Source organism: Gopherus evgoodei, chromosome 7 (assembly GCF_007399415.2).
Source record: "Gopherus evgoodei ecotype Sinaloan lineage chromosome 7, rGopEvg1_v1.p, whole genome shotgun sequence".
In the NCBI taxonomy this organism is placed as follows: domain Eukaryota; kingdom Metazoa; phylum Chordata; order Testudines; family Testudinidae; genus Gopherus; species Gopherus evgoodei.
Window position 1 is genome coordinate 125,651,766 of NC_044328.1, and position 26,868 is coordinate 125,678,633.

General features: G+C 38.5%; 1 protein-coding gene across 5 annotated transcripts in view; it reads right to left on the minus strand.

Moving 5' to 3' along the window:
• ATXN7 (ataxin 7) overlaps positions 1–26,868 on the minus strand; it is a 128,997-nt gene that overhangs the window by 12,862 nt on the left and 89,267 nt on the right. For 4 of the 5 annotated variants that reach the window (XM_030571334.1, XM_030571333.1, XM_030571335.1 and 1 more), the window contains 3 exons: positions 3,121–3,373; positions 1,315–1,577; positions 424–506 (listed from right to left, as the gene is read on the minus strand). In XM_030571334.1, the coding sequence (XP_030427194.1) occupies positions 424–506; positions 1,315–1,577; positions 3,121–3,373 (599 nt within the window). Of the gene's footprint in view, positions 1–423; positions 507–1,314; positions 1,578–3,120; positions 3,374–20,679; positions 20,919–26,868 lie in introns of those variants that run through there. The other variant, XM_030571337.1, reaches the window with a different exon arrangement.

Genomic DNA, 26,868 nt, shown 5'->3' on the forward strand with positions numbered 1-26,868 from the left:
TAAGAACATCTAACAATTTTAAGATGGGGAAAATTACATAAGATTGGTAAAATTGAGGCCTGAAACTTCTGTCTGATCCCAAATGAAACATTACATTTTCAAGATTTTTTTTGAACCTAACTCTAGTTTACAGTGGAAATGTCATCAGACCCTACTTATAGATGTTAACAGTGATGTTATTAATTGTACAAATCCTTAGACGTTTTTAAAAGCAATTTTTATATATTAACATAATTTAATTAAAACTTTGGAAAAATATTTTTTCCCACGAGAACTAAGATTTTTACAGTTTTATCAGAGGATATCATTTTCAATGGACATCACTGAAGTTTAGCAGTAAATGAATGATGTTCAGTCTTCTGTCATGATGCACAGAAAATTCAAACTTTACTTCATAAATTTATTCTAAGAAACATGTCCTACCTTGCATGTCAAAGACCTAGTACAGGGTTTCTTGGTTTCCACATCAATGACGCCACAGTATATATCAGGATCAAACTCTCTCTCTAGCAAATACATACAAGTATACCATTATTGTAAAACAGAGATTAAAAAACATGTTTTGAAAATACTGGTCAGAATTTTCATCATAATATATATAACTGAACCTGTTCTCAAGACACATGCATTTAATAGTAAATATTAGAAATTGCTGAATTTTAAAAACATTTTCTTTTTTACTAGTTTCTGACTGGTTGAAACTTAAGCCCCAATCCTGCAGCAGGATCTATGCAGACAGACATTTATGACTGGGTAAAGTCTCACAGCAGAATCAAATTCTTCACAGCAAAGGAACATGTATTCATGTAATACTAACACCAGACTTAAAAGGGCACCATATCAATTTGAATATTGATGTCTGAATTTTTTAATCTAAGATAAGTAACACCCAAAATTACGGTAACTGAAAGATTAGAGAAACCCATTTCCCTATGTTTCAGTTTACTTTGTGTTTGCCACTCAGTTTCCTTTGCACGGGTGGGTCTTTCACACAGCAACAGAAAGACATTTATGGTAATAGGAAAATGTAACTGTAAACCCCCCAACACTGGGACACTCAGAGGCAGGTATAATACTTGAAGCAAACTGTCAACTCTTTTTAAAAAGTAACTAGATATCAAGTTAATGGTGTCCCTTTAAGAACGAGTCACTTTAAAGGGGAACATTTAAGACCAACCCCAACACTTAACTGGTCAACTTTCTGCACTGCAATTCAAATCTATCGACTACCTGTTTAAAATAATGTTTTTGATTATATTTATATCTTCATACACTACTACTACTAATATAGCAAACAATATTTTTTTTAATTACCTGACAATCTTTTATGTAAGAATTTCCTATTATTTGTACTATCTTCTGGTTTCTTTTCCAAAAATGGAGGCACAGAGAGAAGACCTTTACCAATCAGTATCTGTCCAGGGGAAGGCAAAGGTGGCTTTGGTATTGAGGGACAATTAAGGCCAGTCTTTATTGAGGAACTCACAGTAGTAGAACAAGTTGGACCAACAGCAGTTTTCAATAGTGCACCATCTATCTTTGGATGAATCTTTTCCACTTTGACAGATGGAGTCATGCTGTAGTTAGTGGGAAATAAAGGAAAAGGCCATTTGCAAATAACTGTAGTACCATATGGTCATGCTTGTCAAAGCTACCACATAAGTGCTCTATTACTCGAAAATATTCTGAATTGTTCTATTCACAGCAAAAACATAGGTAATAATAATTCTGCCTCTTTTCCCGTTTTTAAATTTTAGAAGTTGTTCATTTTATATAATTTTTCTGCTACTTTCGGATGTCCACAATAAGATGAAAGTCAATCCTTTCCTGCTCTCTTTACACGATCTCTTCCGAAATGTTTCTACAGCATCAGCGAGGAACTGAGGATGTGTGGTTTAGCAACGCAGACAAACGTACATTACACAGTTATAGTGTATTGCAAAAACAACTGGGATGGCCCAATTTTGGCAGAAGACCCAGTGAGAGATGCCATATTCTGATGACAGCAAATTATGGTGCTAGTACAGCAATCAGATGTGTGCAGGTCAACCCATATGCCTGTGTGTGAAGTACCACACAAGTCTGGATCAGACCATGCATATCAGATTATAGGATCCGGACCTATATTGGAAAGGTCTTCATTGAGAAAGATTCAAGCTGCACCTATGTGGGATTTCTCCTGGAACAATGCTGTTGGTTTGCCTACCCTCACCTCAGTGGTCGCCAACCTTTTTACACCCAAGCTCAGTTTTTGAATTTATGGACAACCCAGGATCTACCCTGCCCCATTCCCCATGCCCTGCCCCTTTCCCAAAGACCCACCCTGCTCACTCCATCCCCCTCCCCCCTGGTCGCTCACTCTCCCCTACCCTCACGCACTTTCACTGGGCTGGGGCAGGGTTTTGGGGTTCAGGAGGGGGTGCGGGCTCAGGGCTGGGGCCAAGCGGTTTGCAGTGTGGGAGGGCGCTCTGGGCTGAGCCTGGGGCAGGGGGTTGGGGTGCAGGAGGGAATGAAGGGTGCAAGATCTGGGAGAAGTTTGGGTGCAGGAGGGGGCTCCAAGCTGGAGTAGAGTGTTGGGGTACAGGAGAGGGTACAAGGTGCTGGCTCTGGGAAGGGGGTCAGGGCTTGGGGTGCAGCAGGAGTTTGGGATGCAGGAGGGCGTATGGGGTGTTGGCTCTGGGAAGGGGCTCAATGCTGGAGCTTGGGGTGCAGGAGGGGGTTTGAGGTCCAGGCTCCTGGAGGGTGCTCAGGGCAATGGGAGCTGCAGAGGTGGTGCTTGCAGGCAGAAGCAGTGGAGACCCCTGCTCCCTGCTCCCCTCAGGCCACTTCCGGGAGCGGCATGGGGTTGGAGCAGGCAGGAAGCCTGCCTTAGCGGCAGGCCTGCTGCACTGCCAGAGAGCATAATTATCTGGGAGATCCTCTAAGATTGACCAGTTGATTGCGATCAACCGGCTGGTGACCACTGCTCTAGACTGATCTCCTCTAGAGCCTTTCCAACAGATCGTTGCATTTCATCTTTCATAACCAAACACACAAAATACTTAAAACTGTTACAAATTTTTGCACCAGCTTCTGTGCAAGTGATAACATTGAAATTGGTTCTCAAAAGAACACACTCACATTTTATCGTGGGAAACTCTGCTGTGCAGTACCGGATGTAGTAACCTATTGTTTCCACCAATCTGCAGCTTGTCTTTGGGTGATTTCAACAACTTGGAATTGGATGATGATGCACTAGTACCTCCACTGGATGAGCGACTGCTCCCATTTCCACTGCTACCTTTGCTCTTTGAAGACAAAGATGAAAAGAGGGAAAATACTGAAGAGGAGGGAGGGGTCAAAGGCGGCTTGCTGGAGGAGCTGTGTCTTCTTTCTGAAAGGAAAACCAGTGTTTGTGAATTTCAGAGTAAGTGTAGGAACCTTTCCAAAGTTCTGTACTTCTTCATTTGCTCCATTAAAATTGTTCCTTTACTGGTCTGGGGGCACAAGCTCTATAGGATTCAGCACATCACAACCATGGAATACGGAGCTCCCTTCAGTGCTGCTCCCTAATTAGTCAGTGGAATGGCTTTTAACTTTGTGAGGTTCATTCCTCCACCAACAATGCTTGGCTGAACAAGCTGCCATGTTCCTCTCAATCCAAGGAGCACGAGCCTGGGAATCAGATTCAGGTCTCCAACACAGGGAAGCCTAGGCCAACCAGGCTTAACACTAACGTTTCATCAAGAATTACCAGATGTTTTGTTCTAATGCCTCCCAAATAGGGTGAAAGAACTTTCACACTAATCTTTTGCCACTGCCTGCTAACTCTTAGATCTGGAACACAACTTCTAGATTTATTCTGTAATTTTCCTGGGAGCAATTCTACTCCCCTTTCATAATCTGCCCAGACCAGTTACGGCAGAATTCCATCTTACAGCATCAGCCATCAGTGACTCATCGCATTCACAGGAAAAATAGTTATTCAGGTGTGTGCTTTGTTTTTAACCAGGAAAAAGATACCTGAATTGCTGAACAGAGAGCAGGCAGGTTCCCATAATGCACATTCCAGAGAAGAAATGATTGAGTTTATGGAGTTACATTTAATAAAAGGATAGCCATGTCATTAACATAAATAAATCTTTAGATATATTTCATTTCAAATGTGTAGCCTGTAGATTTTAAATATGTATATGTTATTACAGTTAATCGCTGAATCGCTGAGTACCACTGCCTGCACACCTCACAACTTCATGGAATATCCAGTTCCACCTGCATACAAACATGCTAAGAAGCCATTAGCTCACCTGATATCTGGGTAATCCAAACTCCCAGTGGTTCCTAGATAACCCTTATAGCCAGTTATCCTGTTTACAGGCATGTCTGTGTCTCCACCAATCGACCAGACCACAGAGCTAGGGTGCGTGTGTGGGGCGTGGAAGGGCACATACTTGTTGTTAGTAATGTTTCTTCTCAGCCGATACTGTTAACATTGCTTAAGGCCACCCATTTGGCTCTTTCAATCTCAGAAATGGCCACAGGGCTATGACAAAACCTAATTAAACTGGCAGGAAGCTTGCCCATCAAGTTGCAGTGAACTCTGTCACCTGTTAGGTATATGTAATGATCATGTCCACCACTCCATACATCCTGCATGATGGCCCATCAGGCCCAGGAGAACGTGCAATACTTCACTGAGATTCTGCTAATTCAGTCCAGGAAAAAAATTCCTTCCCAGTTCCAAAGGTATCACTCTGTGACCAATCCAGACCCCCAGTCACAGGTTGAAGCCACCCACAGAAAGTCTCGAACCCTGTGCCAATGTAGCCAGCAACAGCACTGCCACCCCCAACTCTCAGCAAGAGTGTCAGGGGAGAAGTAACCGTGGAAAAGTCAGTCAACCTCTCCCCACTAGGAAAGAAAGGTGGGGGGAGTGCCAGACCAAGGCCTGCAAACTCTATCCCCATGCATCTGGAAGCAAGAATTTTAAACATGTTCGTCGATGCTGAACTAAAGTATTTATAACTGAAGAGATGAACAGGTTAGATCAGGAAACCGAGTCATGAAATAGGGTCTTGTAACTGACTCACTGAGTGACTCTCAATAAGTCCCTTATGCTCTGTACCCATTTATCTCTCTGTGAAATGGGTATAATACTGACAGCACCTTACAAGAATACTGTTAGTTTTAAATAATGTTAAATAAAGAGCTTTGAGATCCTCAGATAACATTTTCTACAGAAATATAAAGTAACTGCAGTAACTATCACCACTTTTTCTTTAAAATACCTGATTTTAAATGATACAAGAAATCTTCTATGATGTCCAATGTTAACCACTTAACGTATTTACAAAACTAGACATTGTACAAGAGTTTCAAGCAAAGTGTATTAGCATCTTATATCCTAGTAAATGGATGTGCTTCTAATATGACAAACTGTTTATTGCCAATGTCTTTTATAGCAATGGCAAGAATCCCTGGGTAGCTTTGATAAGTTACTATTTGAAGGTCATTAGTTCAGTGAAGTTTTATGATGCAGCTAGGCTCCATACATAAACCATGACAGAATCGTTGTGTGAATTACTGAGATAAATGAGTCAATATCCTCCAAATTACTGTATATTTAGCAAATTCCAAGTCCAAATGCTTGTCACTGTAAAAATAGTTTTTGATCATTTCATAGGTCACCAATGTGATCTGTTCCTTAACTAATTTAATTTATTTAAAATAAGAAACGTGGTGTTACTCATTTAAGTGTGTTCCGAGAAGAAAAAAAGGATTAGGATAAAAATGAGGTTAAATATCTTGCAAGTCATCATTAGTGTTAAACTGGGTAAAATATCAATTATATCAATTAATCCACGTGATCTGAATAATTTTTTTTCTAGTGAGTTTAGTCAGGGCTGTTCCATTGGCCCTGGATTAAGGTTGGATTGAAAGATGGCGAGACTATACTGTTTGTACTGGTATCGTAGAAGGAAAGCCAGTCTTAGCAAAAGTAAGAAAATATAAAAAGAGAAACCCTTTTAACTGGTGATAATTAAAGACCTGACTTAAGGGGTTGAGACTGTTAATCAAATATCAGGGTTACACACCAGACGGAACAGAATCATGTTGTGATAAATGTTTTTTAAAAAAGTGACCTGAATCAGAGTGTTTTTTGTGCAAACCCTGAAAAGGTTTGTCCCTTCATGGGGATATCTTCATTTTGCAGACTAGATATTTATACTAATATGCAGGTTCTTCACTAACTCAACAGCATTGGGATACTCCCAGTATCCATGATAACTTCAAACTCTAGACTGCATCCACACTTGGAATTTTAGGGAATTTCCACAGCATTGCTCTAGCACCAACAGAGTTTCTCAGCTGCTGCAAATGGTGAGCACTAGAGTAGGCCAACCACCAACATTTTTACCACTGTCCATTAGTGCTATACATACAGCTGAACAAATCCCCAGCCAGCTCCAACAGGTGAGGATCTAGCTTCCTGTATAGAGCCAAGGGTCTAATAACCAGTAGTAGAACTCTTCTTTGCCTTGATGCCTAGAAAAAAAACCCTGACAACAGTTAGGCTGCTGCTGCTTGGTGGCCACAGCCTACCATGCTGACCAATATTGTCCTACTTTACTCCCCCACCAGTCTATATCTATCGATAGTCTCTTGTCTGACACACACACTGTAAACTCTTTGGGTCGGGGACTGTTTTTTCATTTTCTATTTGTACAATGGGGCTAGGTATAGGACTGTGGCTCCTAGGCACTGCGATGATAATGATGATATAATAATAAATAACGGACTTGTTCAAGCATAAAGATTGGCAACTTTTTTTCAAAGTAGGGACAGTATTTAGAGAGAAGGGCAACTAGAGAGTTCAGCATAAACTGGAGGTTTTCTAAGACATGTTTCAAGTACCAATAGAAATGATTATTTTAGAAATTTAGGATAGCAATGCAAGCTTTATCCTGCATATCACAGAGAAATCTGGTGTAAATGCTATGACAATAGTGTAGTGTATATAAAGTACTAATAATTACAGTAGGAACAGGTTTTGAAAAAATGTGCTCACCAACAATGATGGAGAGAAAAAGATGCTAATATATTAGTTTCTTTAGATTATAATCTTTCATATTTTTTTAAAAAATGAAGTTTCTGGCCTTTATGATCGCAAAGAAAACCATCCAAATATAGTTAACCAATTTCAATGTCTTCCTGAGTCTGCAAGTTTAAGTGAGGGAAGGAAGTGTGTGTGAAATTAACAAGATTCTGGTCACTTTCACTGTTCAGAACTCTGTGAACAGCAGCAGTAGCAAGCAGTGAAGTTATTTGTGGGGTAGCAGGACCCACTTGATAGCAGTGTCATTGTGGACCACATGGATCAAGCCTTTGTGCAATAATGGGTCATCATTTGAAAGGTTTTTCTTACGGTGGGCTGAGATAGAACAGAGGCAGTCTGCTTGTGCTGTTTATTGCAAGGAGCTGTGAGGTGGTAATTATATCTGTTGCTTGTGTTTAATGTAGGTTGTATGCTGAAAGACTTGGAAACAGGCAAAATGAATAGGACTCTCTGGCAAAAATTAATATATTTAAAATTAGGGGCTAAAGCCCAAATTTAGGTACCTAAATAAGCCGCCTGATTTTCAAAAGTCCTAAGCAGTAGTAGTTCCTGCTGATTTTGAAAGCTAGTGGGTACTCTCACACCTCTGAACTCCTTCTATTTTTGCAATATCTTTTTCAACAGAGCATGACCAAAACGATATGCCAACACATCAACATCATGGGACAGAGCGATAACAGTCCCGCTTTATGGGACTTATCCATCATAAGAATGAGACCACTAGTAAGAATGACACCTACAATACTCACATCCCCTTCGACCCAAGGAACCCCAAACCAACCAGTGAATATACAAACAAAATCTGAAATAAATCAAGCAACAGTCACATAATTGGTGCTCAGATACTAACTATAGTGAGGGGTGGCAGTATAAACCCTATGAGAGACATAAACTTTGGTTTAGTTATATCTGGAATATTGTATTTGCTTTTGGGTTGTTCAGCATCAGGAAGAAATTGACCTAATGCTGCCAACTCTCACAATTTTCTTGTGTCTGGTGATATTCTTTAAGACTTCGCATCTGCAGTCACGAGCATCTTTCCTCCCCCCGCCTCCAGTCCTCAAAATCCTTGAGCAGACCTTGAAAACTTTAATCCTAAAGGATTAAACATCAGAAAACAAATAAAAAGAACTGGATATTTTAATTTTGATTATTAAGCCAATCTCAGGTTTCGAACACTTAGGGATGGCAATACTGTGCAAAAAGGAATGAGTTCAGATAACACAAACAAAAAATGATGAAGGAGCAAGCGTGTTTATTACACATTTTACTTTTGCTTTTTTCCCTGGTTCACATATAACAGAAACAGCTTATGAATTTCTTAAATCTTTCCAATACTATTCATCAAATAATGCCGGCTAATTATTTCCAATCTGTAGATTGTATCCATGCAGTTCACCAAGAATATTCAGTATTTTGGGTAGTTTTAGTTAGACTTAGCACACACTTCTGTCCTGAGACTGGAAGAATGTAATTCCGAATCAAAGTTCCAGTGAGAATACTTATTTATTATTCAAAAATGTGTTGTTAATATTCTCCAATATATTCTTAAAATTAGCTATTTCTGTTTATACTCCTGTCAGCAAACTCATTTTCTCAAATGAACCAAAAAGTAGCATTAACACAGTTAAAATGCTCTACTTATGAGGAACGATTAGAACCACCAAATATGTATTACTTGGTTAAACTATAAGCAGGAGATGGGAAGAGACATGACAACAGTTTACAAACTAACACCAATGCTGAAAAGGAATTAAGGACACAAGCAGAAGTAATGAGATGAAATTAACGGCAAATTTAGGTTAAATATCAGGAAAAGATCTGGAGATTAAAGATCTGTTAGGCTGGGAAACTATCTTCCAAGAGAAGTAGTACAAGCTCTACTTATAACTAGACTAAACTCCAGAAAATATACAGTAGGGGAACAATCCTGCCTTGTCAAGGTCGTCTCTAATTTCTATGGCCAATACTGAGACTGCTACTGACAATCAAGAGATAGATGCAGTTTGTTACAGATGCACAACTGTCAGTGGAAAGTGGGGCAGTTGCAGGCAAAAGTGAGGTGCAAAAGGGATCAGTGAATTTATAAAATAGGTTTTGAATTTTAAGTCATGTCTAAATTAAAACCTGAGCACCAGTATGTTAGTCAGGAGGATTTATTTTTTCCACGTATTGCAATACATTAAAGGATGCGTGAGAAATAATGCAGAACACAACAACAAAACATTTTCAAAAGAATAACTGTAAAAGTTTGTATGTATGAAGTGTTTACCTAATTTAGCAACACTGAATGTATTGTATTGTATTGAATTGCATTGAATTGACAGGTTGTGGAAAAACTACAGACTGTGGAGATTACATATAGTATTTTGTTCTGATCTCCATCTCAAAGAGCCTTACTTGAACAGTTTTGGTATTTTAATATATATTCACAATATGAAAACAAACCAACCAACCAAGCAAGCTTGTTTTAGGCTTTCTTCTCCTCCTGTGCAGATGCTGCATTTGTTTTGGTTTGGGCATAGGAGTCAGGAAAATGTCCATCAAACATTAAATGAGAACCTCTTACACTACACGGTGTCCATGAAATGTGTTATAAAATATTAAAACAGTAAAGGTAACTAATAGTGTAATGCTGAAATACTAGGAAATGTGGACTCAATTTCTTTTATTGTGGTATATTATCAATAAAATAAAAAAAAGAGGCCTTTTCCCCTCAGCTATTTCCAAGCCTTTGAGCTCTAATTTTGGGCAATCTGCTTGTCCCTGTTTGCTGCTGAATGATTTACCAGAGGTGGAATACTATTACTACCGGTAGTTTGGGAAGATACGAATGGGAACCAACAGCTGCACTGTTCAATCACATTATTCTGCCCGCTTATTTAATGATAGTATGTCTCAATCTTGGTGTCAAATTCACATTTTCAAGTGTGATTTGTTTGAGCTGTGTCATGTAAAAACGAGTTTAAGGAATTCAGCAGCTCTTCCTTGTGTGAGAAAGTTAATACTCTTCTCCAAACTCGACCTTCATTTTAAAGTACGGCTATGGTGAGACGTATTTAGTATCAGTTTGATAGTGTCCTTTAATGGAATGATTCCCATACAAACTTACTGAACAATCGAGAAGATCTGGCATACTATGCTAAACATATGACACTGCTGCACACTGCTTAATCATCTGCCAATATATTACAGTTCCCATTTGTCATTATCTATGACTTAGTCTAAAAATATTTTAAAATAATTATGTTCAGGTGTTTTACAGTTTCTATAACATCCTTGTTTCCTCCACTTCACATCATTCTCCCCAAATTAAAAAAAAACCTATACTTTAATAGTATCTGATGTGTCTTTTATATTGACAGCTCAAAGGGGCATTTCAAATGGGACAGCAGTGATTTCTCAATCTAACAACGTAGCTCCAGTATCGAAAAACGTTTTTTTAAAAAAATCAAAAGATGTAATCTAGATTGTGGACAAACAACTTAGACGTACTGTTTTACCCTCTTACAACATGTGCGAGACACACAACAAACCTGCTGCCACACAGCAAAGTAAAAACGAAACCGTTCCATATTTTTTTTGACTCTCCAAGGGCTCAATCCACTGAGCACTTGCACCTCCCCATCAAAGCCCATGGGAGTTGAGGGTGCTCAAGACTTTGCAGGAATCTCAGATAAATATTAGAGCATATTTTTAATGAAATCTTGACAAACCCCTAAAATAAATCTTTACCAATAATTTGCATGTGGCTCATTTTCCATACAGTGATTTAAAAAAATGACATAGATCCAGAGTTAGAAACCTGCTGGAAAAGGGCAGAAATTTTTGCAATTTCTATTACTACAATAACCATACTGAAAGATATGTTCCTGAGTACCAAGGGACTCATAGATTCATAGACTGGAAAGACTTCCAGAGGTCATCGAGTCCAGTCCCCTGCCCTCATGGCAGGACCAAATACTGTCTAGACCATCCCTGATAGACAAATATCTAACCTACTCTTAAATATCTCCAGAGATGGAGCAAGATATTTATGAATATTTATGAAATGATTACTGCCTAAGCAATACAGAATATTGCAATAGAAAGGAAATACATTCAAATTTATAAAAGTTAAGCAGTTTCTAGCATTTCACTTGCCCCTTACTCCTACTGCCAACATTTGTGGTTTTGTAAAAACATTTCTGTTTCATTCCCTTTTGCTGTGTGAAAGACTCGCATGCAGAAAAAGGGAACCAACTGACTACACCGGGAAAACCCTTAAACTAACTATACACAAAGTGCTGTCAAATGCATAAAGTACACCGGAGGCGGGGGGAAGCAGCTGATTACCCCTTTCCGTTAGTACTAGGCTGCTGTACCACTAGCGGGTAAACAGTTTTCAGACAAAAGTGAGATTTTTAACCTTACTTCCCCTTAAGACTCATACCACATCAGAAGGTATCTCTTGTATAAAGTTGAAGAGATTGTTTTATATACATAAGCACTCTCATTGCTGTATGTTTAACACAGCAGGTATCACAGCAGCAGCCTTTAAAAAGTTAACCGAATGTTCTGTTCAATATGATACTTAATTGAACAACCAAATCTTCTGGACACTTTTGGTGGTTGCATTATTCCTGCATGTCAGTTAATAGGCACGGGCAACAGAATATAGAACGACACATCGGAAGTTTTGTAAACTCATGTTTTTGTCCTGATTCCTTATGTAAGTGTTGGGCAATGAATCAAACTGACCTGTGCCAGTGCTAATAGACCACTCATTAAAAAGGAAGCAAACCTATTCAGCTGAACACACAGAAATGGACTTCTATGAGAAATGCTGTACCCTTAATTTTCAATCACAAGGCTAGAGCTGTTTCACTTACTTACATATAAGAATTTAGTTCAGACAGTGGAAGTACTTCAACATACATGTTACTGCCACAAAAGAGTAAAGAATGCTTCTATGTTTAAAATTCATTTTGTTTACTGTTTCACACTTCTAATTTCTCCTACAAAACAAAGATAACAAAAGTGCTAACTAGAACACTTAACGTCTTTCACTAAGCAGAAGTCCAGAAGTGTATGGTTTTCATACTTTTGCTACTCTTCAGTTGTGTTGTTTTATTGTTAAGGTGTTCAGACTTCCCCATACTATTATACTATTCAAACAAAACAGTGAAATAACTAGTTTTCACACAAATCCATGTGAATAAGGAAATTTAAAGTTAAAACTGATGTTTCTTCCTACAAAGTATTTATAGATCATTGTGGAATTCTATGCATCAGGCAGTACTATAGCTACAGAAATAACTAGGTACAACAGAACACTGAAGACGAAGATTCAGACTTAATTTCATATTTGTATTTTGTGTGTGTGTCAAACGGAACAAAATTAATATTTTATCAGTTTCCTTCCTTCCATTGTCAGAGAGGTGCATAAAGCTGATCCAGTTAAAAAAAGGCCACTGATTAAAAATAGTATTTAAAAACCTCAAAACAAATACCCACAGACGCAGAAAATAGGGTTACTCCTTCTCCTCTGGGGCTGCACAAGCAGCATGGGGCTGGCTGACAGCAATCACCTATGAGCTACATTGGTCTGCTGCTCACTCACTCACTGTTGTTTCATTATCATGTTCTAATCATGGGGCCTAGATACAAGGCTTCTGCCTTAATCTTCAGTTAATGTTCCTTTAATCATCAGATCAATTGAATCTATTTCCCTATGTTAAGTTCTCCTCACACCTTCTATGGGTCATCTTAATTATCACTTCAAAAGTTTTTTTTCCCCTGCTGATGATAGCTCATCTCAATCGATTAGACTCTTCCTGTTGGTGTGCATACTTCCACCTTTTCATGTTCTCTGTATGGATAAATATCTCCTGTCTGTGTGTTCCATTCTGTGCATCCCAAGAAGTGAGCTGTAGCTCACGAAAGCTCATGCTGCAATAAATGTGTTAGTCTCCAAAGTGCCACAAGTACTTCTGTTCTTTTTGCGGATACAGACTAACACGGCTGCTACTCTTGAAAACAGATCAGTTTTGTTTGCCTGGTAAATCAGGACTGGGTCAGTTCATTTTCTATTGTGTTGTGTTTAAAAGTATGTTATTTATTGAACAGACTGTGTTTAAACAAATGATATTTTCCAAAAGAAGAGATTTACAAGGACAAATCCTTCAGAGAGCACAGGTTATTGATCTGACAGATTACCAGACTCATTAAGTGATGTTCCAATCTATCAAGCCAGTCTGCCTGTAATGCATGTTCACTAGAAACTTTTACTGAGAATTCTTGTTACATTTTTGTAACAATGATAATGCCAGTGACCAGCAGAGGATATTAATGTAATAACTACTGTTGAGCAAAATAACAAGGGGTACGTAACAAACAATATAGTTATGTCACATCCTTCACGCAAGAGTCACACTACAAAACCACTGTTCTGAGGTCAGTTAGTTAAGGTAGTGTATAGCCAACTTTGCAGTGTGTTAAGAAATGCAACTCAACTGCATGGCACATCTTGTAGGTCAGTGGTTCTCAACCAGTGGTACGTGTTCCCCTAGGGGTACGCAGACATCTTCCAGGGGGTACATCAACTCATCTAGATATTTGCCTAGTTTTATAACAGGCTATATTAAAAGCACTAGAAAAGTCAGTATAAACTAAAATTTCATACAGACAATGACTTGCTTAAACTGCTTTATATACTGTACACTGAAATATAGGCTCAATATTTATTTTCCAATTGATTTATTTTATAATTGTATGGTAAATAGGAGAAAGTCAGCAATTTTTCAGTAACAGTCAGCTGTGACACTTGTATTTTTATGTCTGATTTTGTAAACAAATAGTTCTCAAGCTAGTTGAAACTCAGGGTACACAAGACAAATCAGACTCCTGAAAGGGGTACAGCAGTCTGGAAAGGTTGAGAACCTCTGCTGTAGGTATTATGGCATTTTATGTTTGTATACTCCTGGCACAATGGGGCCCCAGATCTTGGCTGGGGGTCCCTATGTACTATAAATAAATAATACATATAAACTATTTAACCATGAAAACAGTAATAGAAAACATTCCTTGTGTGCGATGTGGCCAAGTTAACACGGCTTCTGCAAGCTTAATCCCTGCATTTCCTGATTTTAAAATAAATAAATAAATAAATAAATATGTATGCTTACAACATAGTGTGTACTCCACTTTGCCTGTGATTCACAATGCCATCAGTTAAAACGCTGAGTAGGATCTGATGGTGATACTTCATTAAGAGTATGTCTAATGTACAATAAAAGGTATGTGTTTTGTTAGTTAACACATTTTAAAACCTTCAGGTTCACCTCCACAGCTAATATATGTTAAAATACAGCTTGCCCTGTCCACACTAGAACTTCAAAATGTGTTAGCTAACATGATATAAAACTGCACCTCAAGATGAGTGGAGAGGCAGAGGAGTGAGTTCACATAGATAATGCTCTTGTTAGGCTGGAGACCGTTTTCCATCCATTTTTATTGAGATGGTTGTATCTTCCTCATAGAAAGAGATGGGGGCTTTATTTTTTTTAATTTAAAGCTTCAAATTTGAATAATACTGTAACAACTACAAAGGCCCCACCCACCTCATCCCTCAGGAATGAAGATTCACAGTTCTTCAGATTTGCTCCTGCCTGTGATGTTAAAAGCAACATTCTGGAAGATTCTGCTGGGTCCATGTCTGTGAGACAGCCACAATCTCTCTCAGGCTACTGTGCCTCCCGACAGTCTCTTCTTCTAACTGAGCCCTACGGTCAAGCCAGACCGGGAGAATATGCAGCAATATCAAAAAAGAGGTGAGACTTCATTTGACTCTGATGAAGTTTTATTTTAGCAAATACCAACTGAGCATGATCAGAAGAGATTTTTCAGACCCTGATACACTGAATTCCACCCCTCCTCCAACCACACGAGAAATTACTCCTCACTGAAAACTATATATATAGATGGTCTTACATTTTAAACCTCAGTTGTTCTTATGCATACTTGTTTTAATCTTTTTTTTAAACTGCTTTAGGGCCTCACTGTGCTAGGCACTGTATAAACAGAAAGGGAAGAGTATTTTTTTTTCTTCCCTCCCACGGTCACCAAACTCAAAAATATTACTGAAAGTATTTTTCCTCAAAACTGCCCATAAAATAATCACCTTCAGGCAGAGAACAAGAGAAGATTTCATAAAGGTTTAGAAAAATTAAGAGCATCTGAAAATAGGGTGCTATCAAGCAAATTGTTTTGCAACCTTAAATGCAGCTGGTAATTCCAGGTCTTGCTATAGTAAAAAGAACAATAATTAATAATACCCAGCATTTATATATTTAAAAAAACAGTGCCAACATTAACTTCATAACACCCCTGTGAGCTAGGTGAGCATCATTCTTCCAATTTGCATATGTCAAGAGGCGCTTATGCAACTTGCCTAAGGACATACAGCAAGTCAGTGGCAGAGCAAGGATAACACAACTCAGAATCTCTTGGTTCTCAACTCTGCGCTCATCTCCTCTGACTTTGCTGCCTATTCATTGCTATTGCAACAGCACCCAGAGGCCCCAATCAGGGATCAGGGCCTCTTTGTGCTAGGCCCTGCACACACACACAGTGAAAAGACAGTCCCTGCTCCAAAGAACTTCACTAGCAATTGCTTACGTAAACTTGTTTTTTCCAGCGGATTTTAAATCCTGACAGAAACTAGGGACTCTGGAGTAACATGAAGTGAATTCTTTGAGGCACAGAATTATAACAGCTGTTTTTATGTCTGTTGACCTGGTTATAAATCTTGTGACAAAACACAATAACCAGCAGTTTCTGATCATACTGAACAATTGGGAACATACGAAGGAAGTCTAGTTAAATATGCTGGCCTATAGCTATCAGCATTAAACACAAGTAAGATTTAAAAAAAAAAAAAAAGGAAAATCAGTGAGATCAGTGTGATGGGATTTCAAAATGGGAATGATACACAGAGCCATGTATCTATAAGTATCTGACTTATTTCATTCTGAATAAGCTTCATAGCAAAAACAACACGTGATCAATACCTTCAGGTTAGAATCTCATTTATATTTATTTTCTGGCTATACATTAAATTCAACATATGAACAGGTTAATCTGCTCATTTCTACTCTTTTTGGTAAATATATGAATTAAATGTCCCCCATGTTGTATATATGTGGGGAAAACGATCTTTTTTCTTTTAAACCAAAAGGTAAGAAAACAATTATTCCCAGCATCAAGAACTGGGATGACAATTTTATATTTCTGCCCTAAATTCTACTTAAAAACAAACAAAACAAAAAACACAACCAAAAAACCCACTCCCTTCCCTAATTTGGAATTTTATCATGAAAATGTACAACTAAACCTAACTAGAGCTGAGCCAGCACAATGCTATAGTATCCTGGGATCTTTTTTATATTTCAGGTACACCAACAGCAGCCATGGCTATATCACTATTAAAACTGGCAGTACAAAAGACAACAAAAAACCCCACAACAGATTACAAAGAAAGATTACTTCAGAGGAAGGAAAAAACGGTGAATGGCCTGTAAAAGTTACTAAGAATGTAGCAGAAATATGATAACATTAAAGACCTGTTAAACTAAGGAACCCTCACTTGCTACCCCTCTTATCTTTCCCTTTCTCTCATACTCTATGCATACCTAATGCTAGTTTTCAATTTTTCCATATAGATGACTAATCTGTTTAAATCCCAGATAAATATGCTGCCAGGGTAGTTCAGTAATAATTTTTTATAGAATTTAAGATTTTTTTTCCCTTTTATTTTTTTAAGCCCTCAGGGTTAAAAATAACTTTCAGAATAAGAACTGATGGCAGTGCTGTTTTCCCAAGTCTGCAGAAAACATCTTCTGGCTTTTTTACAGCTCTCCTGAGAAGTAAAAAAATGAAAAGAGCAACACTGAAAATACCAAGAACCATATAGGAAAGTCAGGGTGGCAGAGGCAGGGTCTTGAATTATTCATAGGGCAGAATCATTAACACAAAATGGAGAAACAGAGAGGGGCACTGCCTGGTGGTACAGGGCCTTCACATTTACCATATTCCTACTAGAAAGAGATTGATGCAAAAGATGGAGCCACTGAGCACCACGCAGGGATAGTATCCAGGAAGGAATCCCAACACAAACCCAGCAGCTTGACAAGGGGTCAGCATGGGATGGATTTCTCACCAGGAAATTACCTCTGGAGCTTGACGTTAATAGATGTCTTGTAAATCTGTCAAGCCACAGGTTATTATGAAAAGAGAGCAGATTGCAGAGATTACAACATCCACAGTAGAGTATATGAACACAAATCTCTGTTTTGCCTGTTGAGGACATTACAATATCCGTATGGTTTGATTATAATAGCAGGCACCGTATGAAATATACTTTTGCCTATACAAAAATTAACTGGTGTGATTTTTACCAAATCATAGCTCAGTTCAGAACACAGGGATAATATATACAAACACTGGCAAACAAAGACAACCTCCACCTAACCAGCAATGTACATTAAAGTACCACTGGGGTCATAAAAAAGAAAAAAGTTTGGGAAGTTACTGGGGAATTCTCACACCCGCACTCAAGCCAAATGACCTGAACAGGTTTCCAAATCAAACAAGAAAACAAAAAAGCCATAGAAAAATCAAAGAATGCCACTGCAGATATTCTTATTGAAGGTTTTACAAAAGATGGAAATACAGACCTAAGGTAATCTGAACAACCTTATTTCTGACTCGCTTTGCTCATCCTCCACCCAGCAACTACAACAGCAACAAAAAAAAATGGTTACATTACACCAGCACAGTGTTACTCTTCAACTCTGACAATGAGTTACACGATCTTACTACATGCCGGTAGTAGAATACGGGCATATCATATTCACTGAACTAACGAAAATACCACTTACCAGCTACTTGTGCCACCTAATGATTACAGGCTATGATCCAAACTCATCCTTCCTCGAAGAAAGGATATCTTCTCACATACTAAAAGAACTACCTTGCATCCATTTTGCTTTCTGTGCCCCTTCACCCTTTTACTATCTACAGTAGCTTGTGTCGACTATAGTTACCAAAATCTGAATCCTCATACACTGACTGCTAGGGTCTGTGTACCCAGCCAGGAAAATCATGTTGCATTTGCAAATTTCTCAAAATTTGCAGCTGAACCAATGCATAAGGAATTTTAAAATGGCCCAGCTGCTAGAGTTCCTGATAGACAGGTGACAAAGATGTTATTGCAATGAAAAGATTTCCATATGAAAGGAGAATGAAAAACACAGACTGTTGAGTTGTGAGGGGAGATGAATCAGAGGAAATATGATAGAAATGTATAAATAATTGAGTAAAGTAGGTAAATCAGATCCATCTTTTTACAATCTCAGAAAACAAAGAGCACGGGGACTGTCACAGCACAGGGCAACTGCACCTGTATTTCCCCTTGGTGGCCCAGCAAAGGCACACACTCTCAGGCTTCAGGGTCCCCAAACTGTTGCTTCTTGGGAGAAGACTCCCATCCCCATCCATCTCTATCTCTTGACTCGTATCTTATATGTAGATTATTAGCTCTTTGGGGCAGGGACTGTCTTTTTGTTCTGTTTGTACAGCACCTAGCGCAGTGAGGTCCTGGTTTTTGACTAGGACTCCAAGGTGTTACGGCAATACAAATAAATAATAATTGTTTACACCATATACTCCAACTGTGGAACTCATTGTCACAAGATATCAGTGAGACCAAAGCTCTCTGAGATTCAAGGAAGGATAAACATTTACATGAATAATTAGAATAAGTTATATTAAATGTTATACAAAATATATAAAACCTTAATGCTTCAGGGCATAAGATAATCATTAACGTTGGGCTTTAGAAAGGAACTTCCCTTATGGAGAGGTAATTCCACTACTATATATGACAGCATTCCTGAACTTTTCTCAGAAGCATACTGAACACCGTTAGAGATGGAATACCAGCCTAGACGGACTACTGGGCTGATACAGGATGGCAACTGCAAAATGCTAAGAAATATTAAGTTAAAAGACACAACAAGCTGCAATATCAATGTGCTTCTCATAGTGACTATATCAGGAAAATAAAAAAAGTATCAGGGATACAGGGCCAGAGTTCAGACTGACTGGGGTAACTCTCCATCTTCATGCTTTCCAGTTTTTCTTTTAGTAAATGGCAAGCTTTAAGAATTGTCACATTTCCTTGTGGGGAGGCAGGAGAGACAGTAAATTACAATATTTTTTCAAGGCTCTTTGACTTAAGATACTCATAAGTATGAGAAACCTTATCTCTACTTTAAAGTTCTGTGTCTTGGAACATAATATTCATGCTGCAACTCCCAGGTCAGAAACGATATCATTATTTGTTTCTGTTGTTTTAAGACCAGAACTTCAATGCTATTTTACAGTGGTTTTATGCCTTTGTAGCACAAACATTTTATTACGCACAGGAAAAAAAGAGCAGTCACGGGTATTCCATTAATTCTGCAACAGCTCACCTGGAGCAGTAAATATATAAAAATCTGCTAGGATTCTGCAGAGTATGTTTACTACGTTCTGCCCAAAATGTTACAACCAAAGTTTTAGTATACACAAAGTCTCACTCAGCCATTTTAAATTTTATTTTAAAAGAGCCCAGCAGCCAGCTGGGATACGACAACCTAGAACTAAAAATTAATGCACATCTAGAAATAAAAGAAAATATAACTGTAGTATTCAATACATTTAGACTAATAATTTATTCTTATATTTCAGCCCACTGAGTACCATTAAAGGGAAAACGATCATGCTGCCCACCTTAAACAAAAGACCTTGCTTTATAACAGGGAATGCATTAAATCTCTGACTTTTAAATTACACTGCTGGGTGCTACTAGGAAGACAGTTAAAATAAACATGTTCTTACTAGTTTATCTCCTTAATTCATAAATTGACAAAATGATACTGAATTGTACAGGATTACAATCTACCTTTTTAAATGTTTAACTGCTGTTCCTGTTCTCGTTAAAAGAGTTACTTTAGATAATTTGTTTTGGATTTCACATTTCTGTAGGGAAACAGTTTTAATTTAACAGATTATGCTCTGTTTTCAGCACTTCCTGTGTCATGAAACCACAGTTACCGCAAATAAAATACAGTACTTCTTCCCCCCCCAACCCCATCCCCAGTTAAAACTTTTTAAAATGTTAACTCCAATTTTAGACATCTACTACGTAAACAATCATATTACTTTAGAGTACAGTTTTAAAAGAACTATTGTTTCAAGATACTTAGATGGTTTAGTGCAAACCTCAGCATTTTGAGTTAATAGCAAACTCAACTCCCATCTGCTTTTGAACTTTGGCCAAATCTCTCAAATGACATTTCAGAATGGCTTATGTGGGCTGTTTGCAGCAGTTAATCCCTCATTTTGAGATTATCCACTTTGATCAACTAACTCTACAAAGGCCTTCTACACAACTTCACCAGTATTTAACTCCACCCCTGGTAAAGTATAAACAAACTTAGAAAACACACAAAGTTTACGTCTTTTAGTTCCATGTAGTGTTAGTACAGAACTATACCAACCTTCTGCAAACTCCATGCAGATCTGGGCTCTTTGCCAACTCCTGCCTCTGAAAACTGCACAAGAAAAGTTACCCAGAGCTTTCAGCCCTGTGCAAAGAGAAAGGCTGTTCTGGAAAGCCTTCTTGCTAACTCCCATTCACATAATTTGAGTGTGCTTCATTGCACCCTTGCTACTAAAGCCTTGCATCATAAATTGGGTCTGCCCACAAACTCCAAACAAGCTCCATGTTTGGGTTTATGTAACATTTGCTACTACAGTAAAGTGCACTTGAATCACAAAGGTCCTGACAGATAAATAGTAAAACAGGAGGTGGAGTCTAATTTTATTTAATATGGTGATACCAGGAGTCCTTGCTGATGTAAATTAATCCCTCTATTTTCACAGCAATTTGTCAGAGTTTGAGAAGGCAGCACTTAAACAATTTATCACACTGACATGCTATCCCATTTTTCTGACAGTTTCTTTAAAGTAACCTTAGCACCCCAGGTATGTTAACAGATGTATGCAGATTGTATATTACAATAAATGTACAATACTTAAAACCATCTAATATTACCAAGAATATTAATACCCCAGTTTACAGCTATCATGTTTATAATACTCAAGTACAGAATGAATCTCTAAAATTACTTTGCATTCTGCATGTCAAAAATCTTGAAATCAGTTCCTTTTACCACAGTACACTGCAGTTTTTAATATTTTCAGATTGTAGTACACATTATACAAACCTTTTATATGCTATTTTTATGACAAAGCTCTAAAAGAAAAATATGAATGCCTTCTGCACAATTATTGTATGGGTACTAACAGGTGAAATAGTGATTATATGCCTATGACTTTAGACTAACATAGAACTGATTAATATTAAGTACTTTGCTGTTAACTCTGCCTACCCCATTTAATGTTTTAAAATCAATATTCAAGCATCCCATCTACATCACAGCAGAAAGAAAAAACTGGTATGTCTGACAGTTTGCCAGCCAGAAGTGTGGTTAACACCCGAAGTCATGTATTTGTTTATTATTCACCTCTCCACACATTACTGAAATTACCCAGCTAGTGCTAAATAACTACCTTCAACCCTATTTCCTGAGTAGTCACTTAAAAAGTTCTGTAAACTACCTGACAGAAAAGAATACAGGAGAAGAGGGTTGTGGGTGGTTTCGTTTGGTTGTGCTTTTGTTTTATTTTAAACTATTATCAAAGCCAAGATTTCTTTTCACAGATATCAAATTGCCTTGAAATTTTTAAAAAGTAAACAACGGCTTCCGTCTTTGAAACACAAAGGTGCCCAGAGGAAAGACATCTGGCTTGTACAAGTATCTTTGTGTTGTAAGTTTACTTGTTTTACCACCACGAATGGCTAGCAGAAGCAAGGAACAGCATTCAGCAACTTCCTTTTCAGGAAAGCACAGAGCCTGGGGACTACTATTCTAATCAAACAGATTAGAAACAAATAAATCAAGGCATTGCTGAAGCTCACTTCAGGTCTTGCATGTTTAAAACACCAGATAGCAATCAGTATTTCCCTTTCCCAGGAACTTCAAGAAAGAGTGGTAAATGCTATCTGACCATTAACCACATGAAAAAACAACTTGATATGACAAGGACATTTGCCTGGATTTTCAATGTGAAAATCTACTTCACTCCATCTATAATCCACTGTTAAAATTAGTTACCAGCGGCATATAAGTTTTGTTTGTTTGGCATTTGCTGCTTAGTATTTTAGTGCACCACCACCAATTACATTCTGGTAGTCCTCCTACTTATCTTTAGTGGTACACAGAATTCAACTATTGTGGGGGATATCAACTCGTTGTCTTTGTCCCCTTGCCATCTCGCATTTATTTTTCTTCATTTCTGTCTATTCCCTTTTAGGAGCAGCAAGGTGACGATCACAGAAGTGCTTTATTTGCAGAGCAGGCCACGGACTAGGATCATGCAATCACAGTCAGTTTCATTCTAAGGCAGTGGCATTTATAAAATCATCCTGCTGCTGACCGGAGGTTGGAGAGGCAAATAATGGCAAAACAGCAGCAGGGAGGGGAATTAGGAAGCATGGTGGGGTAATTTTCCATGGGGAGAAGTTTGGAAAAGGATAATGGAATGGCCATACAATTGCTTGGAGGGAAAGTGCTGTGATTTTATGCTTCTTTACATTGTGCTAGCAACACACATATTCACTAACACAGTATTTGAGCTTTTCTCACACATTTTCCGTAACTCCTTCATAGCTGGCTGACATGTGGAGCATGATATGGAAGCTTCCAAGCAACTTTACACTCTGTCTTTAGTAAATTTCTATTTATTTTGTCACAAAACTTTGCCTTTACACTGCCCAATGTATGTCCCACAACTTAATGACATTTTAAAGGGCTTTTCTGCTACAGAAAACAAACAAAAAGTACTGTCCGTACGATAATAAAATTGAAAAAGGTGTTGAGTTTAATTTCCTTATTATAATAAAGGACTTAATAGGTTTTTAAGTTTTGGTTTCTAAAAATATTGTTCAAAATTCTCAAAAACATAACAAAATATATATTTGAGATAAACAATTTAATCTGCCAGTTAACAGGACCATTTCTAGGTTAAGAAGCCTAAAATTAGCCCTATGAGCTGTGGTTTAGTTTATGCGCATCCACGTCACGCTGGCCTCAGCCCTCCCCAACACACTCTCGTTTGTCTGCTCCATGCTAGGGAATAGGCAAAATACAGAAAATGACAAGAATCCTGCTTTCTAAGTGTCAGCCTGCTTACAAGAATGGAGCAAACAGATAGGAGCAGGGAGAGGAAGAAACAGTGTGATGTGCCTCTGCAGAGAAAGCGAGTTCCCTGGTCTTTGTTATTGTAAGATCACTCAGCAGAGTAACGTCAATTTAAACTACACTAGAATTACAGTAATGGGAGAAAAATGGCTTCCCTTGGATCAGCAGAGCGTGAAGAAAAACGTGCCCCCATCTCTTCACTGCGTGTATATAGCAATACAAAAAGGAGGATGTATGTCAATGCATTAATATTATTATGCACACATGGAATACCAAATAGCATGGTAGAAAGGTTTGTATTGGCATGAGTTTTAGGATGACCACATTGTTTGTCAGTGGCAACATTATATAATGCAAATCACCGCAAAGAAATGCAAATGAAACCATTATACCACAATATAATGTATTCTGCATATTTCATACATGATGCAAAAAAACTGTTTTAGGAATGGTTAGAGAGCTTTAAATACATTTAATAGGACTATTTTTTGTATCATGCTCCCTGTAAATCCAGATATCTTATTTACGATGTGTGATGGTTGTGTAGCTGTTATATAATAATCTAAAGCTAAGAGTTAGTTATTGCATAACTATAGTGGGTTATTAGAATTTCTTGTATGAATGTATTGATCTAACTTATACTGGGGTAGTGGAATGTTTCTGAAACACCTATAATGATAGAATTCAGGGAGAACTGGCCCCAAGAGGAATATAAAGGCCCCAGATAAGGACACCCTACCATACATGATAGTTTTGCAGAACTTACATCCTCCTCACAAGCCTTGTTCTGCCAACACTAGGAACTAACAGATCACAGGGCTATAAATGTTAAAATAGTGACTTGGTCTTGGCGAAAGGTTCTGATCCAAAGGACTAGTAGGCAGCATTTAAATGACTCTCCCCTGAAGGAGAGAGAAATGGTTTGTGAGTTAAGGAAATGGTCTAGGACAGCAAACCCCAGGGGTCTCTGGGGAGGTCCATATGAAAGAGATCTGTTATCTAGACATGCATGTAGTTTGTTTAATTGTTTAAAACTGGTTGTCTCTGAAATGCTTTTGTTGTAAATAATATTTTGCTTTAAGGAGGCTGCTTGATTACTGGTTACCTCCATCATTGCTCCCAGAAGGAACAGAACTGCAGGGTCTGAGCTTAAGTCAGGCCTCCTGAGGTAATCACAGTTGATCACAGGGGACTGCAGTCCAGACTTGCTTGGACAGTAGGACAATTAGGTGATTCCACCTCAAGATAGGGGTGACACAGATCTAAAACTTGAGAGGGGGTACACTCAAAGAGACTGGTGGGAGGGGGTGAGAGGAGGTGCAGTTAGCCTGGGAAATGTGACACATGAGACCAACTACACAGGGATCAAAAAGACCCATTAAAAAACTACTGTACCTTATATCAGATTTTAAAGTCTGATATCTCTTTTTCCAGAGCTAGAAGTGGGTGCTCCATGTTTTCCTCTGAACTCTCTCAGCCCAATAGCATAAGCTTCTGTTTCTAGTCCCTGTAGGGACACCAAACAATTGACTTTGGAAGTCATGACATTTTCATGTCTAGAAAAACTGCCACTGACCCAGGATTCAGTGTTTCCTCTCCTCAGCTTCATACAATTGTTTGTGTTTGCTTTTGGTTTGTTTGTTTTTGTTCATTTTGGGGGGGGGGGTAAGTGAGGGGGTGTTGAGGAGAGTGGGAGAAAAGGAGGAAATGTCTCTGGTAAGTTGATTTTAAGAAAAAAAACCAGCAGCTGCTGGATGCTGCTCCATCTTTGGAAAATTAGCGTAAATCCTAGAAAGAAGAATTGGGGGCAGAGAGGAGGTGCGAGATAAATTCACTGGTATACGATCAAGTTACATTGTTCTGCAGTCTGTCACATGAATATCAACTCTGCATATGCAGGTACATTTATACAAAAATCATATATTACTAAACACACACATCATACATACACTAACGCTTATAAACTGTTTTATAGATTATTTTTTATTTTATTTTTTACTATTTGAAAGCATTACAAATTTTACAGAAATAGATTTCCAGTAAACGTCTTCAATCTCAGCTATTGCTGAACATTGCTACTAGGACAATCAGGGCTGGGTTGCAGAAGCAGGAAGCAGCCCAGTGCCTTCCCAGTGTTTCTAGCATGTTCTAAATAGCCAAAAAGCCTCTTGCTTCCCTGTATACAAACTGGTGGCTCTGCAGAGAGAGAGTGATTGCTATCAAAGATCAGCAACTGGCCCCACTGCACTATCGCTATGAATCTGGGCATTATGGGAAGCATGCTGCCTAGAAAAACACTCCCTCCTCAGCAGCAGTCAGAGTCCACACTACACAAAATTTAGTGAGTGACAGTTGCTGTAATGTTCACTCTGTGACTAACGTGATGCGGACACTGAGGCTTACCGTATTATGGACAGATATAAGTTATACCACTCCCCTGAGCAACAAAGAAGTGAGGAATATTTTTAGAAGTTGATAAGAAGATAGACGGCTTTGTGGTCCAGATGCTGGGTTGTGGTCACGGAAGAGACAGTGCAACTACTATATGGGCAAAGGTTTGCACAAAGGTGGCCACTCTCCTGATCCTGGGCCATTTGTGGGTCAATATACACCTCTATCCCGATATAACACTGTCCTCGGGAGCCAAAAAAATCTTACCACATTATAGGCGAAACCGCATTATATCGAACTTACTTTGATCCACCAGACCATGCAGCCCCATCCCCTGGAGCACTGCTTTACTGCATTGTATCCGAATTCGTGTTGCAGCGGGTCACGTTATATTGAGGCAGAGGTATAATGTGCTGCCAGGAACCATCATGGCCAGCGGGATTTGCAATAGGCTGGCAAACAGGACTGGCAATGGAGGGAAAAGGTGAGTTGGCCAACTCTATGCCACCTATAGGTATACCACCTACTTCCCAGAAGTGTTGTGAAGCTTAATTAATGTTTCTGAAGCACTCAATGCTCTGCACTTGAAAGGCACAGAAGAAATGAAAAGTATTACTTTAATAACTTCCTCTTCACCAATGCAGCTAACGTTACGTATATGTGACACATGGCAGTTTTCCGCATATCTCTGGGAGACCTTACTGAATTAATTTAAGTGTCTTTGGGGACAACTGTATGAAATGAATGGTTTATGTATTATTGTGGGTTAGGATTGTAGGTAACCTCTCGAAGGGGGACATGTGACAGGTGTGAGACCTGGAGGTCAAAGGACTATATCGAACAAAACAAGAATGGACACTTGGAACAAAAAGTGCTAAGTGGTTTTTCTTGGGAATATATAGGGGAAGGTGAATGCAAATTCCCCACCTCTGGTTAGGCAAAAACCCAGTCTGCCTTTTGAAGCCAAGATCTAAGGAGGGGCCATTGTCTGATGATCCCCAGTTACACAAGACCAAAATCTAAGTACCACGC